This window comes from Aotus nancymaae, unplaced genomic scaffold (assembly GCF_030222135.1).
Source record: "Aotus nancymaae isolate 86718 unplaced genomic scaffold, 86718_ANA_hifiasm-v0.15.2.pri h1tg000058l, whole genome shotgun sequence".
NCBI lineage: Eukaryota > Metazoa > Chordata > Mammalia > Primates > Aotidae > Aotus > Aotus nancymaae.
The window spans coordinates 2913184-2931820 of NW_026988472.1; the positions used below are offsets into that span (position 1 = coordinate 2913184).

The 18637-nt window shown below is 34.6% G+C and overlaps 1 protein-coding gene across 6 annotated transcripts in view; it reads right to left on the bottom strand.

Annotated features, from left to right (window-relative positions):
- The window catches only part of FAAH2 (fatty acid amide hydrolase 2), a 395527-nt gene that overhangs the window by 160168 nt on the left and 216722 nt on the right, over positions 1-18637 (bottom strand). For all 6 annotated transcript variants that reach the window (XM_064364306.1, XM_064364308.1, XM_012440368.2 and 3 more), the window contains one exon: positions 12048-12165. In XM_064364306.1, coding sequence (XP_064220376.1) covers positions 12048-12165 — 118 coding nt within the window. The remainder of the gene's footprint in view (positions 1-12047; positions 12166-18637) is intronic.

Sequence of the window (18637 nt, forward strand, 5' to 3'; positions counted from 1 at the left end):
ATCTGATTATCCAAGTTCAATGTGAAAAAAAATCTGAAAAGCAGCTACAGAGAAGCATCAAATCACCTACAATGGAAATCCCACTAATAGTGGACTTCTCTGCAAAAACCTAACAAGCAAATAGAAATTGAGAGCCTGTTTTCTGCTTCTGTGAAAAGAAAAAAAAAATGCCAGTAAAGAATTTATATCCTGCCAATTAAGCTTTAAAAATAAACAAAAAGAAATTTTTGTATTTCCCAGATAAGCAAATGCTAAGGGAATTCATCATCATTGAACCTGCCCTACAAGAAATGCTCAAAGGAGTACTAAATTTGAAAACAAAAGGATGATTCTGACAGCATAAAAGCAAATGTAAGTGCAAAACTCACAGATCTTATCTGGCAATTACATAATTGAGACTACAAAGTACATAGCTAATATCAATGTGACTGGAACAAAACCTCATATAACAGTACTAAAATTTAATGTAAATGGCCTAAAAACTCCACTTAAAAGATATAGGCTGCATATTGGATGAAAAACTAAGACCCGACTAACTACTGCTAAATACACCCACCTACTGGTTATAGACAAAAAGCAAAAGAGGTGTAGCACACAAATGGAACAGAAAACTGAGCTGTTCTTATATCAGATAAAACAGATATTAAGCAAACAACAGTACACAAAAAAAAAAAACAAGAAGGGTATTCTATAATGATAAAGGCAACTCTACTTAATATATAAGCACTCAACACTGGAGAACCAAATTCATGAAACAAATATTACTAGATCTAAGAAAAGAGATAGAAAGCAATACAAAAAATAGTGAGAAACTTAAATAACTCACTGACAATACTGGACAGATTACCAAGTCAGGAAATTAATAAACTCTGTACTTAAATTGGACCCAGACCAAATGAACCAAATAGATATTTACATAACATGTGACCAAACAATGACAGGATGTACATTTTTCTCATCTGCTTATGGAAAATTCTCCCAAATTAATCACATGCTTGGCCATATAGCAAGGCTCAATACACTTTAAAAAATAAAAATTATATCAAATATCTTATTGGACTACAGTGAGATAAATGTTGAAATCAGTATGAAGAGGAACTCTCAAAACAACACAGATATATGGGAATTAAATAACTTGCTCCTGAATGACTTTTGGGTAAACAATGAAATTAAGGTAGATATAAAATAATATTTTTGAAACAAATGAAAATAGAGACACAGTATGCCAAAACTACTGGGATGCAACAATAGCAGTGTTAACAGGAAAGATTGTGGAATTAAATGTCTTCATCAAAATGGTATTAAAATCTCAAAATAACAGCCTAATGTTCCACTTCAAGGAACTAGAAAAACAAGAAAAGCAACTAAACCTAAAGCTAGTAGAATAAAAGAAATAACGAACATTGGAGCAGCACTAAATAAAATTAAGATTAAAATAATTTTACAATCACTAAAATGAAAAGTTTCTTCTTTGAAAAGATAAACAAAATTGACAGACCAACAGCTAGATTAACTGAGAAGACAGTAGACTCAAATAAACAAAATCAGAAATGATAGAGTTCACATTACAATTGATATCACAGAAACACAAACTAGAAATCCTAGAAAACATGGATGCTTCCTGGAAACACACAATCTCCCAAGATTAAACCAGAAAAATGGAAATCCTAAACAGATCAATAACAAGTAATGAATTTGAATCACTAATATAAAATATTCCAACAAATATGGCCCAGGACCAGACTGATTTACAGCTGGATTTTACAAGACATACAAAAAAAGAATTTGTTCCTGTCTTATTTAAACTATGCCAAAACATTAAGGAAGAACAAAACCTCTCTAACTCATTCAATGAAAGCAGTATCACCTGATACAAATATCATGTAAGAAAAAATAAAGAAATAAGACTACAAGCTAATATGCCTGATGCATATTGATTCATAAATCCACAATAAAACACTAGCAAATTTAAACAAAAAGCACATCAAGCCATGTGAGTTTGATCCCAGAGATTCGAGGATGGTTCAACATATGAATATCAACAATGTAATTCACCACATAAACAGAATTAAAAACAAACACTAAATGATCATCTCAATTGATGTATAAAAAACGACTTGATAAAATCCAACATTTCTTCACAACCAACTACGCATTGAAAATAAATACCTAAAATTAATCTAGAAATAGAAATTCCATTTGACCTGGCAATCCCATTAATGGGTATATACCCAAAATATTATAAATTCTTCTATTATACAGATACATGCACATGTATGTTCATTGTGACACTGTTTATAATAGCAAAGACCTGGAACCAACCCAAATGCCCATCAATGATAGACTGGACAAAGAAAATGTGGCACATATACAGCATGGAATACTACACACCCATAAAAAAGGATGAGTTCATGTTCTTTGTAGGGACATGAATGAATCTGGAAACCATCATTCTCAGCAAACTGACACAGGAATAGAAAACCAAATACCGCATGTTCTTACTCATAGGTGGGTGTTGAATGATGAGAACACGTGAACACAAGAAGTGAAGCATCACACACTGGGGTCTGTTGGTGGGGGCTAAGGGAGGGATAGCGTGGGGAGAAATGCCATATATAGGGGATGGGGGGATGGAGGCAGCAAACCATCTCGCCATGTATGTACCTATGCAACAATCCTGCATGATCTGCACATGCACCCCCGAACCTAAAGTACAATAAAAAAAAAAATGAAGCCTGAGAGAGAAAATAAAAGGCCATCTATACAAACCCATAGCCAACATTATACTGAATGAGGAAAAGGTTAAAGTATTTCTCCTAAGAACTGAACAAACACAAGGATCTCCACTCTCACCACTCCTATTCAACATAGTACTGGAATTTCTAGCCAGAGGAAAGGGATACAAATTTAAAAAGAAGTAACCAGGTTATCTCTGCTTGTTGATAACATATCTAGAAAAACCTAGACATTCTATGAAATTCCTATGCTTGGTAAACAATTTTAGTAAAGTTTCAGGATACAGAATCAATGTAAATAAAATCAGTAGCACTTCTGTATACCAATAACATTCAAGCTAAGAAACAAATAAAAATTACATTTCATTTACAACTAGCCATTTGCAAAAATAAAATACTAAATATTTGTGTAACCAAGGAAGTTAAAGATCACTATAAGGAGAAATACAAAACATTGATGAAATAAATCATAGACGAGAGAAACAGAAATAAAATTTTATGCTCACGGACTGGATGTATTATTAGTTAAAACGACCATACTGTCAAAAGCATTCTACAGATTAAACATAATTTCTATTGTCACAAACATAACTTTTCAGAGAATTAGAAAAAATTTCTAGAATACATATGGAACCAAAAAAGAGCCTGAATAACCAAATAAATTTTTAGTAAAAAGAAAAAAGACAGAAGTATCACATTATCCAATTTCAAAATATACTAAAATGCTATAGTAATAAAAACAGCATGGTAATGGTGCAAAAATGAAGACATAGAATGTAACCAAATAGAGAACCAAGAAGTAAAGCTACCCTATAACAAATTGAACTTTCACAATGTTGACAAAAGTAAACAATGAGGAAAGGACACAAAATACTGCTTTATTGAATAGCAATAAAGACTTCTGGGAAAATTACCTAGCAATATTTAGAATAAGGAAACTGGATCCCTCTCTCTCACCATATACAAAAATGAGGTCAAGTTTTATTTATTACTTAAATGTAAGACCTCAAACAAGAAAAATCTTAGCAAAAAGAAACAGAAAAAAAAACTCTTCTGACATTGCCCTTGGGAAAGAATTTATGACCAAGATCCCAAAAGCAAATGTAACAAAAACAAAAGTAGACAAATGGGATTTAACCAAGCTAAAAAGCTTTTGTACAAAAAAGGAAATAATCAACAGAGCAAAAAAAAACAAACTATAGGACAGAAGAAAATATTTGCAAATTATGCCTCTGAAAATGGTCTAATATCCACAGTCTACAAAAAACTCAAACAAATCAACCAGAAGAAACCCCAACCCCATTAAAAAGTGAGTATAAAACATGAACAGACATTTCTAAAAAGAAGACATGCAATTGACTAAAAAATTCATGAAAAGGTGTTCAACATCACTAGTAATCAGAGAAATGTAAATTAAATCCAAAAATGAGATATACCAGTCAGAATGGCTATTTTTTAAGGCAAAAAAATAACAGTTGTTGATAAGAATGCAAAAAAAAAAAAAGGAATGCTTATACACTGTTGGTATATTGTAAAGTAATACAATTTCTATGGAAAACAGTATGAAGTTTTCTCAAGGAACCAAAATAAAACTACCATTCGACATAGCATTTCCATTCCTGACTAACCAAAAGAAAAGAAACCATTATATCAAAAAGACACCAAAACTTGTGTGTTGTGTTTATCATAACACTATTTAAAATAACAGCCATGAAATGAACCTAAATTTTTATTAATGGTTGACTGAATAAAGAAATGTGATATACAAACACCACAGAATATCATACAGACCAAAAAAAAAAATGAAATCATGTATTTTGCAGCCACGTGGATTTAGCTTGAGGCCATTATCCTAAGTGAAATGATTCATAAACAGAAAGTCTGTTTCTCACTTATAAGTGTGAAATAAACAATGGACATACATGGACAAGTAGATGGAAATAATTGAACCTGGCAACTCCCAAATGGGGAAGGGTGGGAAGTAGATGAGGGCTGAGTCATTATCTATTACATTAAAGGTTCACTGTTCACGTAATGGGTACACTAGAAACCCAAATCTCACCATTACACAATATATTCATGCAACAACATGCACAAGTACCTTTTGAAACTAAAATGATGAAATATAAAACAAAATAAATATAAGACTTGACTGAAATTCCTAGAGGAAAATAGAGAGAAAAAACTTGTGACATTGGTTTTGGCAATTTTTTTTTATGTATATCTCTAAAAACACAGGTTAAGAAAGCAAAAATAAACAAATTGATTTATATCAAACTAAAAATCATTTGCAAAGCAAAGAAAACAATATAAAACAAAAAGGCAAACTACTGAATGGGATAAAATATTTATAAAACATATTTGAAATAGAGTTAATATTCAAAATATACAAGGAATTCATAGAATTGTCACTAATAAATAATTTTTAAATGGGCAAACAACCTGAATAGACATTTTTGCAATGAAGACAAACAACTGACTCCTAGGTATATGAAAAACAACAACAACAACAACCCTAATCATCAGTTAAATGCACATCAAAACCATGATGAGCCATCACCTCTCACCCAATAGCATAGCTATTTTTTATTATTATTATACTTTAAGTTCTGGGGTACATGTACAGATCATGAAGGATTGTTATATAGGTATACACATGCCATGGTTGTTTGCTGCCTCCATCTCCTCATCATCTACATTAGGGATTTCTCCAGATGTTATCTCTCCCCAATCTCCCCACACCCTCCTATTCCTCCCCTAGCCCCCCACTCCCAAACAGACCCCAGTGTTTGATGTTCCTATCCGTGTGTCCATGTGTTCTCATTGTTCAATGTCCACTTATGAGTGAGAACATGTGGTGTTTGGTTTTCTGTTCTTGTGTCAGTTTGCTGAGAATGATAGTTTCCAGATTCATCTGTGTCCTGCAAAGGACATAAACTCATCCTTTCTTACGGCTGCATACTATTTCATGGTGTCGATGTGCCACATTTTCTTTGTCCAGTCTATCAATGATGGGCATTTGGGTTGGTTCCAGGTCTTTGCTATTGTAAACAGTGCCACAAAGAACATACTTGTGCGTGTTTCTTTATAACAAAACAATTTATAATCCTTTGGGTATATAACCAGCAATGGGATTGCTGGGTCAGATGGTATTTATATTTCTAGATCCTTGAGGAATCGCCACACTGTCTTCCACAATGGTTGAACTAATTTACACTCCCACCAACAGTGTAAAAACATTGCTATTTCTTCACATCCGCTCCAGCATCTGTTGTCTCCAGATTTTTTAATGATCGCCGTTCTAACTGGCATGAGATGGTATCTCAATGTGATTTGACTTGCATTTCTCTAATGATCAGTGATGATGAGACTTTTTCATGTTTGTTGGCTGCATAAATATCTCCTTTTGAGAAGCGTCTGTTCATATCCTTTGCCCACTTTTTGATGGGTTTGTCTGTCTTTTTCTTGTCAATTTGTTTAAGTTCTTGGTAGATTCTGTAAATCAGCCCTTTGTCAAATGGGTAGATTGCAAAAATTGTTTCCCATTCTGTTGGGTGCCAGTTCATTGCTGTGAAGAAGCTCCTAAGTTTAATTAGATACTGTTTGTCAATTTTGGCTATTTTTTTTTTCTTAAGATAAGCGTTGGTGAGAACGGAGAGAAAAGGAAACCCTTGTACACTGTGGTAGCAATGTAAATTTGTACAGCCGTTGGAAACATTAAAAATAGAGCTACCATATGATCCAGCAATGCTACTTCTAGTAATATATTAGAAGTAATTCAAATAAGAATCTCTACGAAGTACAGAAGTAGAAAGTAGGAGGGTAGTTGCCAGGAATTGTGGGTGGGGTGAGAGGATGAAATAAAGCTATGTTGGTCAGTGGGTACAAACTTTCATGTATATTAATCATTATATATTTTATATGTATATATATATATGTGTGTGTGCATGTGTGTCTGCATCTGTGTGTGTATCTGTGCGTGTGTGTGTGTGTGTGTGTGTAAGGTTACTAATATTATGGTACCACAGAGAAGCAGAAGAAAGTTCTTCTCCTTTTCTGGAGTATCCTAATAAAGCCACTTTGGAAGACAATCTCAAGGTTTTTAACAATGCAAAGTATATTGTGTTCCTTGGTACTACCTAATTGAATAGAAAACCTGTATCTACTGAAGTGGTGCACAAAAATGATAATAACAGCTTTTGTTCAAATATAACAATATTTGGAAACAACCAAGATGTTCTTTACTAGGTAAATAAATAAATCATGATGATGCATTCTTACAATAAAATATTATTCAGAGATAAAAAGAAATTACTTACCAAGCCACAAAAAGACATAGAAGAAACTTAGATGCTTATTTCGATGTGAAAGAAGCAAGTATAACAAGGCTACATATTTTGGATTCTAGATACATGATATTAGAAAAAAGTCAAAAGTATACAAATAGTAAAAAAATCTGTGGTTTCCAGTAGGAGTGGGGAGAATGTAGAAATAAGTGATGCACAGAAGTTTTTAGAGTGGTAAAAGTTATTCTGTATGATATTGTAATGATAGTTAAATACAATTAGGCATGTGTCAAATGCTGTAGAACAGTATAATACGAACACTAAACTATGGACTTAAGTTAATAATATGTCAATATTGGTTCATCAGTCATAAAACATGTACCCTAGCAGTGCAAGAAAGAGGGGCTATCCATGGACACTCTGTACTATCTGCTCAATCTTTTGGTAAATCTATAACTGTTCTAAAAATGAAATCTGTAAATAAAAAATAAATCCAACAGCACACAAAGCCTTGGCATCTTTTCCTACAAAATGGGTAAAAGTAAGTTGCTGCTAGGAAATATAGAAATGATAAAAAGACCTGGATCATACAATATCCTCAACAACGTTTGATGCCCTAACTCCTTTTTTTTTCTTCTGACTTAGAATTACAGACCTACATCAGTTAGCACCTATTCGCGTTCTGCTAGAAAATCAAAACTGCTCACTCTTTATATTGAAACTGGAAGTGTATAAAGTACAAATTGCTATATACATGCATTAACTTTAGATAAATATTTAAATAAATTATGTCATATTAAAATTCTGGAATATTAATTCCTTAATATTTTTGATTCTCTTAAATCAAAACTTTTCATTTTTTCTTGGCTATCTATTCTGGCAGGAGAAGATTAACATCATTTTCTCAACTTCCATAATAAAAATTGCTAACTTGCTTTAAGTTGCTATAAAATATGGCCTTCCTGTCTTAAAACATGGTATTTTTCTGACAATAGTTTAGGAATGGTGGAGGTGGCACACATCCTTACCCCACCCTGAATGATATAAGAATTTTTTTTCTCTATTTATCTTCTTCCTCCTCAGATACATACGCCATTCACTCTCATGTTCCTCCACTTCCTACTTTTCAGAAAATATACAGAAAGAAAGAGACATAAACTAATTCATGCAATGACAGATTACAGAACAGCAGGGCTTTTTGTGTTTCAGAAATACCTTTATCACTGTGATGAAATTTTGTAGTGTGCCTAGATACTTTATAATATAGGATGATAATTGTAAACCCAGTGACACTGATTATATAAGCTATGTGATCTATCCACAAACAACCCAAGCTATAAAATTAAATTTCTCTTTTTATTCAGAACTTATCTTAGGACTCTTACTGAAGTTCTGTAATTTTTCTCTGGTAGGTTCTACATTCTTACTTTTAGAGTCTGTAGGAATTTAATAGGATTTTCTTTTTGTCTTCTCCATTTTCCCCATTCTACTTTTTAACTGGTTATTTCTGATAGATATGTTAGCTATGTTCTTTTTATATTCATTGTACATCTTATTTTAGGTTGAACTCATTTATTCTAAGAGTTTTTAAATAGCACTCCTCGAGTTTTACAAGAATATACTCATATATTAATCTATAAATAATTATAGATTTGTCTTTCTTGCCACACCTCTTATTTCTAATTTCTCTTTGAGATACTTTCTATGAATAATAATGGTGATAGTTAGCATGCTCATCTTATTTTATATTTTAAAGACATTGCCCTTGGATTTTATGTACATACAATAAAAAATAACATAAAATGCAAACTGAATTTTTAATTAGAAATAGACATCTGAATTTTATAAACTGCTTTCTTGAAAAATATTGAGGATATAAAATTTCTCTTATTGACCCAACTGGTAAAGCATATGATAGCATTATAGAGCCTTGTATTCCATACATTGATCTTCACTAGAGGCTGTTCTAAAATTACCCAATATGAAATGAAACTCCTAAGTTAATTCACATGTATTTCAACCTGTCTCTTTTATAGCATGTGACTATTTTAAACTACTATTTCAAACTAAACTATTCCGTGATAGCTCTACCTGCTAGCTGATGCCAGCAGATGAGGTCTGCAACATTGTCACATCTGACACTGCAAAGAAAGTTTCAATAACAGTGAGACACTTGTATAGTGTTTTTTTTTTCACCAAAAAACCACTTAGAAAAATTGGTTCTTCATACACATGAATTTCAGTACAGCAAAAATATGATTTTAATATCATGAAGAGAAGGGCTTTCGGTCATAATATTAAATGGGCTAGAAAATTTGGTAATGAAGATTAAGAGTCTATACATTAAGTTATTAAAATTTTTGCTTAAGTTACTGAACAGGAAGAGGTAAATTTGCTGTGAGAGTAACTTATATGGGCTAAGAATTCAGTGTGAGTAATTTACTTCCATTGATTTTTTTTTCCTTTTTTTCTCCTACTTCTGGCTTCATAGTTTTGTATTTATACTCCACCTCCCCAGAAAAGTACCAATTTGCTTTGCCACTAGCATTCTATGTTTTATCAATCCAAGCAAACAAGGAATAGTATCTCAATTTTTCTATAGTTTCTTTCTTTAATCACTTGTAAGTCTTAACACTTCTTACATTTTTATTATTCACTTATATATATTCTTTTATAATATATCTTTCTCATTTTCCTATGTCCATGGTGGTATTTCTCTTATAATGGGTCATAGCCTGTACAAGGTTAATAACACTCTAGGATTTTATTGACAATATTTTGTATAATTACTTCCTTTTAGACATTATTAATACCAATTTGTGAAGCTATCATAATACATGTAAAAGGATAATATAGTTGACAGCCATCTCCGCATGCACATGCATGTTCATTGTGGCACTGTTTATAATAGCAAAGACCTGGAACCAACCTAAATGCCCATCAATGATAGACTGGATAAAGAAAATGTGGCACATACACACCATGGAATAGTATGCAGCCATAAAAAATGATGAGTTCATGTCCTTTGCAGGTACATGGATAAATCTAGAAACCATCATTCTCAGCAAACTGACACAAGAACAGAGCACCAAACACCACATGTTCTCACCCATAAGTGGATATTGAACAATGAGAACACATGGACACAGGGAGGGGAACAGCACATATTGGGGTCTGTTGGAGGGTGGTGGATTAGTGGAGGGATAGCAGGGGGCAGGGAGGATGGGAAGGGATAACATTAGGAGAAATACCTAATTTAGGTGACGGGGGATGGAGGCAGCAAATCACCATGGCATGTGTATACCTATGTAACAATCCTGCAAGATCTGCACATGTACCACAGAATGTAAAGTAAAATAAAAATTAAAAACAAGAAAAAAAGCTAATTTAGGAAGAAAGTCTGTTTCTAGGTTTAGAGCATATTATGAAGATCTTACTTTTCTCTTTTCATCATTAAATATTACTAAAAGAAATTTTATAATTCACTATGAATTACATTTTACCTATAGATTCAAAAATAATGCATAATTTTATAGCATGATCTTCAAATCTAGCAACACAGTGATATATCTACATATGTTATGGCTTGAATGCATCAACTCCAAAATTCAGGTGTTGCCAATGCATTACTATTAATTATTAAGTATTATGTATTAGTATTAATTATTAAATATTAGTATTAAGAGGTGATTAGTCCCTTAACAGGTGATTAGGCCATGAGGCCTGCCCCTAATTAAAGCGATTACAGCCACTTTTTAAAAGGCTTCATGCAGCCTTAGCAGATGTCTCTCCCAACCTTCTGCCATGTTTCCCCACTCTGGAGAATGCAGCAAGATGGCCCTCACCAGACACTGAACCTGCTAGCACCTTGATCTTGGGCTTTCCTGCCTCCAGATCTGTGGGAAATAAATTTTTGTTCTTTATAAGTTGTGGAGTCACAGGCATTTTTTCATGGTGGTACAAAACAAAGAATATAAAAGCCATTTTTTTTTTTTTTGAGACAGAGTCTCACTCTGTCACCCAGGCTGGAGTCCAGTGGCACAGTATTGGCTCACTGCAACCTCTACCTCCCGAGTTCAAGCGATTCTCCTGCCTCAGCCTCGATAGTAGCTGGTATTACAGGCACATGCCACCACGCCTGGCTAATTTTTTGTATTTACAGTAGAGATTGGGTTTTACCGTGTTAGACAAGATGGTCTCAATCTCCAGACCTCATGATCCACCTTTCTCAGCCTCCCAAAGTGCTGGGATTATAGACGTCAGCCACAGCACTCGGCCAAAACGCATCTTTTACAGCAATCAACTTTCATCTAGTTTTTACACATACGTTTCATAATTCATAAGTATGAAAAACCAATTTTCTACTAGGGATTTTCTATCTGTTTGGATGATTCTAACTTGGAGATTACTTGACTTTCCCTAAGATACTTTCCTAACTCTTACTGTGAGTTACTACACTGATTCTCTTGAGGACTGAGATATACAATTAAATTGTTTCCAAGTGATGATCTGTATTATTATTAAATTATTAGATTAAAAATTACTTTCAAAATTTGATAGGACCATTCTCCTTATATTCTTCTTTCTCAAATAAGCTTTTGCTTTTAAAAAGACAAATTTGTTCTATTATTTCATCTGATTATAAAAGTATTTAAAAGAAAACTCAGGCTAAAATGATTACATATATAATATTATCTTAATTATCTAAAATTTACATCTACACATTGGTATAGAACCACTGGATATATATATATATATATACACACACCAAATTTTTAAGTTACCTCTGAGCAATTTATTTGATATATCATACTTTATATACAAGATACTAGTGTCATTACTAAAAACATAAAATATCTAAAATACCCATGAAAAATCACACCCAAGATTGCTTAGTATAATTGTTCTGATAACCTTAATTTTGTAAGCTGATGCAGAAATATTTGGCAGAAAGTGAAGCAAAGAATTAAGAATGGCACCTCTTAGAATAAAAATAATCTATTAAACAAATTTTATTTAAAATTACCTTTTTCTGAGCCAAAATGAGATCTTGATCCACTTTGGACATTAAAAATGAGCCTCCATCATGTTCCATCCAGTAAAATTTTAAGTCTTTTAAATGTACCTTTGCATCTAGTTTTAACCTGTGTAGTATTAAAAAGAAACTGACATCAACAAATTATGTAGATATCCTTAATTATTCAATCCTAACAACTGAGTTTCAGCTCTAATGTATTTTTCCATAAGTGCTGTGTGCCAGAAACAGTTTTATACCTTTAGAATTTAGATTTGCATTTAAAATTTGTACTTGGGTTGCAAGTGAGAGAAAGGTTTGAAATGCATCAAAATTGTAGATGTAGTGACAAGTCAAAAGGCTTTGGTAGTAGTTCATGCGAGAAATGATTGTAGCCTGAACTAGAACTGTAACCATGGGGATGGAGAGAGATGTAACAATGTAAGAAATCATTAGTAGGTAGTTTCAATATGACTTGGCATTGCTTAGATGTAATGACTGAGAAAATTTTGAAATGAGGCTTTAGCAACTGAGTTTATTTTGGTCACCTGGTCACTGGGATTGGACAAGAATTGAAGTAGTGGATCAGGTTTCAAGAGCTTGAAAGAAAAATAAGATCAGTTTTAGTTATGTTGAGTTTCAGTTATCTGAAATGGCCAGTCTTCCTGTAGTAGTAAATACACTGTCCTCTAGCCTAAGTGAAAAGAGTGAGCAGATGAAGCATATTTAAGCATCATCTGTTTATGGAAAATGGTTGAAGTGTCAAGTGTAGACGGAGTCATACTGAGAGGGTAAGTAGAGAAAAGAGAGAGAAGTAAACCAGGTCCTTCTAAAAATACAAATGTATAAGACACGAACAAGAAAGAAAAGCCAGCAAGGAAGATGAAAAGGGAAAGGGGCAATATCATAAGGGTGGGTTGTTTATAACACAAAGGATAAATGCTTAAGGGGATGGATACCTACCCCATTTTCCATGAGTAATTATTATGCATTACATGACTGATTCAAAATATCTCACATAGCCGATAAATACATATATAACTGCTATGTACCAACAAAAGGTAAAAATTATTTATACATATATATATATATAAAATTGCATTTTAGGTTCTGGGGTACATATAAAAAACATGCAGGATTGTTGCATAGGTACATACATGGCAATCTGGTTTGCTGCCTTTATTCCCATCAACTGTATCTAGCATTTCTCCCCATGTTATCCCTCCCAAACTCTCTACCCAGTACTGTCCCTCCCTGAGTTTCCCCCAACAGACCTCAGTGCATGATGCTCCCTTCCCTGCATCCATGTGTTCCCATTGTTCAACACTCGCCTATGAGTGAGAACATGGGGTGTTTGATTTTCTGTTATTGTGTCAGTTTGCTGAGAATGATGGTTTCCAGGTTCATACATTTCCCTATAAAGGACACGAACTTAATCGTTTTTTATGGCTGCACAGTATCCCAAAGTGTATATGTGCCACGTTTTCCCTGTCCAGTCTATCATGGATGGGCATTTGGGTTGGTTTGAAGTCTTTGCTATTATAAACAGTGCTGCAATGAACATACATGTGCATGTGTCCTTACAATAGAATGATTTATAATCCTTTGGATATACACCCAGTAATGAGATTGCTGGGTCAAATGGAATTTCTATTTCTACGTCCTGGAGGTATCGCCATACTGTCTTCCACAATGGTTGAACTAATTTACACTCCCGCCAACACTGTAAAAGTGTTCCTATTTCTCCACATCCTCTCCAGCAAGTGTTGTCTCCAGATTTTTTAATGATGGATATGCTAATGGATGTGAGATGGTATCTCAATGTATTTTTGATTTGCATTTCTCTGATGACCAGTAATGATGAACATTTTTTCATATGTTTGTTGGCCTCATACATTTCTTCTTTTGAAAAGTGTCTGTTCATATTCTTTGCCCACTTTTGGATGGGTTCGTTTGTTTTTTCCTTGTAAATCTGTTTTAGTTCTTTGTAGATTCTGGATATTAGCCCTTTGTCAGATGGGTAGATTGCAAAAATTTTTTCTCATTCTGTTGGTTGCCGGTTCACTCTAATGATTGTTTCTTTTGCTGTGCAGAAGCTGTGGAGTTTGACTGGGTCCCATTTGTATATTTTGGCTTTTGTTGCTAATGCTTTTGGTGTTTTAGGCATGAAGTACTTGCCTATACTGATGTCCTAAATGGTTTTGCCTAGGTTTTCTTATAAGGTTATTATGGTGTTAGGTTATATGTTTAAGTCTTTAATCCATCTGGAGTTCATTTTGGTGTAAGGTATCAGGAAGGGGTCCAGTTTCTGCTTTCTGCACATGGCTAGCCAGTTTCCCCAACACCATTTATTAAAAAGGGAATCGTTTCTCCATTGTTTGTTTTTGTCAGGTTTGTCAAAGATGAGATGGTTGTAGATGTGTGGTATTGCCTCCAAGGCCTCTGTTCTGTTCCAATTTTTCCATATCTCTGTTTTGGTACCAGTACCATGCTGTTTTGGTACCACTACCATGCTATTTTGATTACTGTAGCCTTGTACTATAGTTTGAAGTCAGGTAGCGTGATGCCTCTGGCTTTGTTCTTTTTGCTTAGAATTGCCATAGCTATGCGGGCTCTCTTTTTGTTCCATGTGAAGTTTAAGGAGTTTTTTTCCAGGTCTCTGAAGAAGGTCCTTGTTTGCTTGATGGGGATAGCTTTGAATCAATAAATCACTTTGGGCAGTATGGTCATTTTCACTATATTGATTCTTCATAGACATGAGCATGGAATATTTCTCCATCCGTTGATGTCCTCTCTTATTTCGTTGAGCAGTGGTTTGTAATTCTCCTTGAAGATGTCCTTTACATCCTTAATTAAATGTAATCCTAGGTATTTTATTCTCTTTGTAGCAATTGTGAATGGCAGTTCGTTCTTGATTTGGCTCTCTTTAAGTCAGTTGTTGGTGTATAGGAATGCGTGTGATTTCCACACAGTGATTTTCTATCTGGAGACATTGCTGAAGTTGCTTATTTATGGGAAATTTTGGGGTTAGATGATATGGTCTTCTAATTATACAATCACTTCGTCTGCAAGTAGAGACAATTTGACTTCCTTCTTTCCTGATTGAATACACTTTATGTCTTTTTCTTGCCTGATTGCTCTGGCTAGAATTTCCAATACTACATTGAATAGGATAGGTGAGAGATGGCATCCTTGTCTAGTGCCAGATGTCAAAGGAGTGCTTTCAGTTTTTGCCCATTCAGTATGATATTGGCTGTGAGTCTGTCGTAAATAGCTTTTATTATTTTGAGATACATTCCATCAATGCCTGGTTTATCGAGAGTTTTTAGCATAAAGAACTGTTGAATTTTGGCAAAAGTCTTCTGTACATCTATTGAGATAATCATATGGTTTTTGTCTTTGGTTCTGTTTATGTGGGTAATTATGTTTATAGACTTACGTATGTTGAACCAGGCTTGCATCCCCAGGATGAAGCCTACTTGATCGTGGTGGACAAGTTTTTGGATGTGCTGTTGCAATCGGTTTGCCAGTATTTTATTGAAGATTTTTGCATCTATGTTCATCATGGATATTTACCTGAAGTTTTCTTTTCTTGTTGAGTCTCTGCTGGGTTTTGGTATCAGGATGACGTTGGTCTCATAAAATGATTTGGGGTGGATTCTCTCCTTTTGAATTGTTTGCAATACTTTCAGAAGGAGTGGTATCAGCTCCTCTTTGTATATCTGGTAGAATTCGGCTGTGAACCCATCTGGAACTGGGCTTTTTTAGTTGCTAAGCTATTAATTGCTGCGTCAACTTCAGCCCCTGTTATTGGTCTATTCAGGGTTTCGACTTCTTCCTGGTTTAGTCGTGGGAGTGCATAAGTGTCCAGGAATTTATCTCTTTCTTCCAGGTTTACTGATTTATGTGCATAGAATGGTTTGTAGTAATCTCTGATGGTGGTTTGTATTTCTGTGGAATCTGTGGTGATATCCCCTTTATCATTTTTTATTGCATTTATTTGATTATTCTTTCTTTTGTTTTTATTAATCTGGCTAGCGGTCTATTTTGTTGATCTTTTCAAAAAACCAGGTCCTGGATTTGTTGATTTTTTTAAAGGGTTTTTTTTTTCTCTATCTCCTTCAGTTCTGCTCTAATCTTAGTTATTTCTTGTCTTCTGCTAGTTTTGGGGTTTTTTCGATCTTGCTCCTCTAGCTCTTTCCATTTTGATTAGAGGGTGTCGATTTTAGATCTTTCCTTGCTTCTCAAGTGGGCATTTATTGCTATAAATTTTCCTCTAGACGCTGCTTTAAATGTGTCCCAGAGATTCTGGTACAGTGTGTATTCATTCTAGTTGGTTTCAAAGAACATCTTTATTTCTGACTTCATTTCATTGTTTATCCAGTCAGCATTCAAGAGCCAATTGTTCAGTTTCCATGAAGCTGTGCTGTGCTGAGTTAGTTTCTGAATTCTGACTTCTAATTTGACTGCACTGTGGTCTGAGAGAATGTTTGTTTTGATTTCTGTTCTCTTGCATTTGCTGAGGAGTGATTTACTTAGAATTATGTGGTCAATTTTAGAGTAGGTGTGATCTGGTGCTGAGAAATATGTATATTCTGCGGATATGGGATGGAGAATTCTCTAAATGTCTCTTAGGTTTGCTTGGTCCAGGTCTGAGTTCAAGTCCTAGATATCCTTGTTAATTTTCTGTCTCATTGATCTTTGTAATATTGACAGTGGAGTGTCAAAGTCTCCCACTATTATTGTGTGGGAGTCTAAGTCTCTTTGCAGGTCATTAAGAACTTGCTTTATACATCTGGGTGCTTCTGTATTGGGCACGTATATATTTAGGATCATTAACTCTTCTTGTTGTTTTGATTCTTTTACCATTATGTAATGTCCTTCTTAATCTCTTTTGATCTTTGTTGGTTTAAAGTCTATTTGTCAGAGACTAGGATTACAACTCCTTTTTTTTTTTTTTTTTTTTTTTTTTTTTTTTTGGTTCTCCATCACTTTATTTTGAGCCTATGTGTATTCTTGCATGTGAGATGGTTTTCCTGGATATAGCACACCAATGGGTTCCGACTTTTTATCAAATTTTGCAGTCTGCATCTTTTGATTGGGGCATTTAGCCCATTTACATTTAAGTTTAATATTGGTATGTGTGAATTTGATCCTACCATTTTGATGCAAGCTGGCTGTTTTGCCCATTAGTTGACACAGTTTCTTCATTGTGTCAATGCTCTTTACCATTTTTTACATTTCTGGAGTGGCTGGTGTTGGTTTTTCCTTTCTAAGTTTAGTGCTTCTTTCAGGAGCTCTGCTAAAGCAGGCCTGGTTGTGATCAAATCTCTGAGCAATTGCTTGTCTGTAAAGGATTTTCTTTGTTCTTCGCTTATGAAGCTTTGTTTGGCTGGATATGAACTTCTAGGTTGAAAGTTCTTTTCTTTAAGGATGTTGAATATTGGCCCCCACTCTCTTCTGGCTTGTAGGGTTTCTGCTCAGAGATCTGCTGTGAGTCTGATGGGCTTCCCTTTGTGGGTAACCTAACCTTTCTCTCTGGCTGCCCTTAGCATTTTCTCCTTCATTTCAACCCTGGTGAATCTGACGATCATGTGCCTTGGGTTGCTCCACTTGAGGAATATCTTTGTGGTGTTCTCTGTATGTCCTGGACTTTAATATTGGTTTGCCTTGCTAGGTTGGGGAAGTTTTCCTTGATAATATCCTGAAGAGTATTTTCCAGCTTGGATTCATTCTCTCCGACACATTCAGTTACACCTATCACACGTAGATTAGGTCTTTTCACATAGTCCCATATTTCTTGGAGAATTTGGTCATTCCTTTTTATCCTTTTTTCTCTAATCTTGCCTTCTCATTTTATTTCATTGAGTTGATCTTCAATCTCTGATATCCTTTCTTCTGCTTGGTCAATTCAGCTTGAAGCTTGTGTATGCTTTGTGACGTTCTCATGCTGTGTTTTTCAGCTCCATCAATTCACTTATATTCCTCTCTAAGCTGTTTATTCCTGTCAACATTTTGTCAAACCTTTTCTCAAGGTTCTTAGTTTCTTTGCATTGGGTTAGAACATGATCTTTTAGCTCAGAGAAGTTTGTTTTTACCCATCTTCTGAAGCCTGTTTCTATCAATTCATCAGACTCATTCTCCATCCAGCTTTGTTCCCTTGCTTGTGAGGAGTTTTGATCAATTGGAGAAGGAGAGGCATTCTGGTTTTGGGTATTTTCCTCCTTTTCACACTGGTTTTTCCCATCTTTGTGGATTTATCTAACTGTGGTCTTTGTGGTTGGTGACTTTCAGATGAGGTCTCTGAGTGGACATCCTTTTTGTTGCTCATGAAATTATTTCTCTCTGTTTCTTAGTTTTCCATCTAACAGTCAGGTCCCCTTGCTGTAGGACTGCATGAGGTCCACTCCAGACCCTGCTTGCCTGGTGATCACCTGCAGTGGCTGCAGAACAGTAAGGGTTGCTGCCAGTTTCTTCTGTTAACGTTGTCTCAGCTGCTGTGTGAACTTCCTTGCAGTTTTGTTTATAGGGTTACTGTTAGAACTGCCTCAGTAATGGCAGTCTGCCTCCTTAATGGTGGACTGCCTCTGTAATGGCAGACT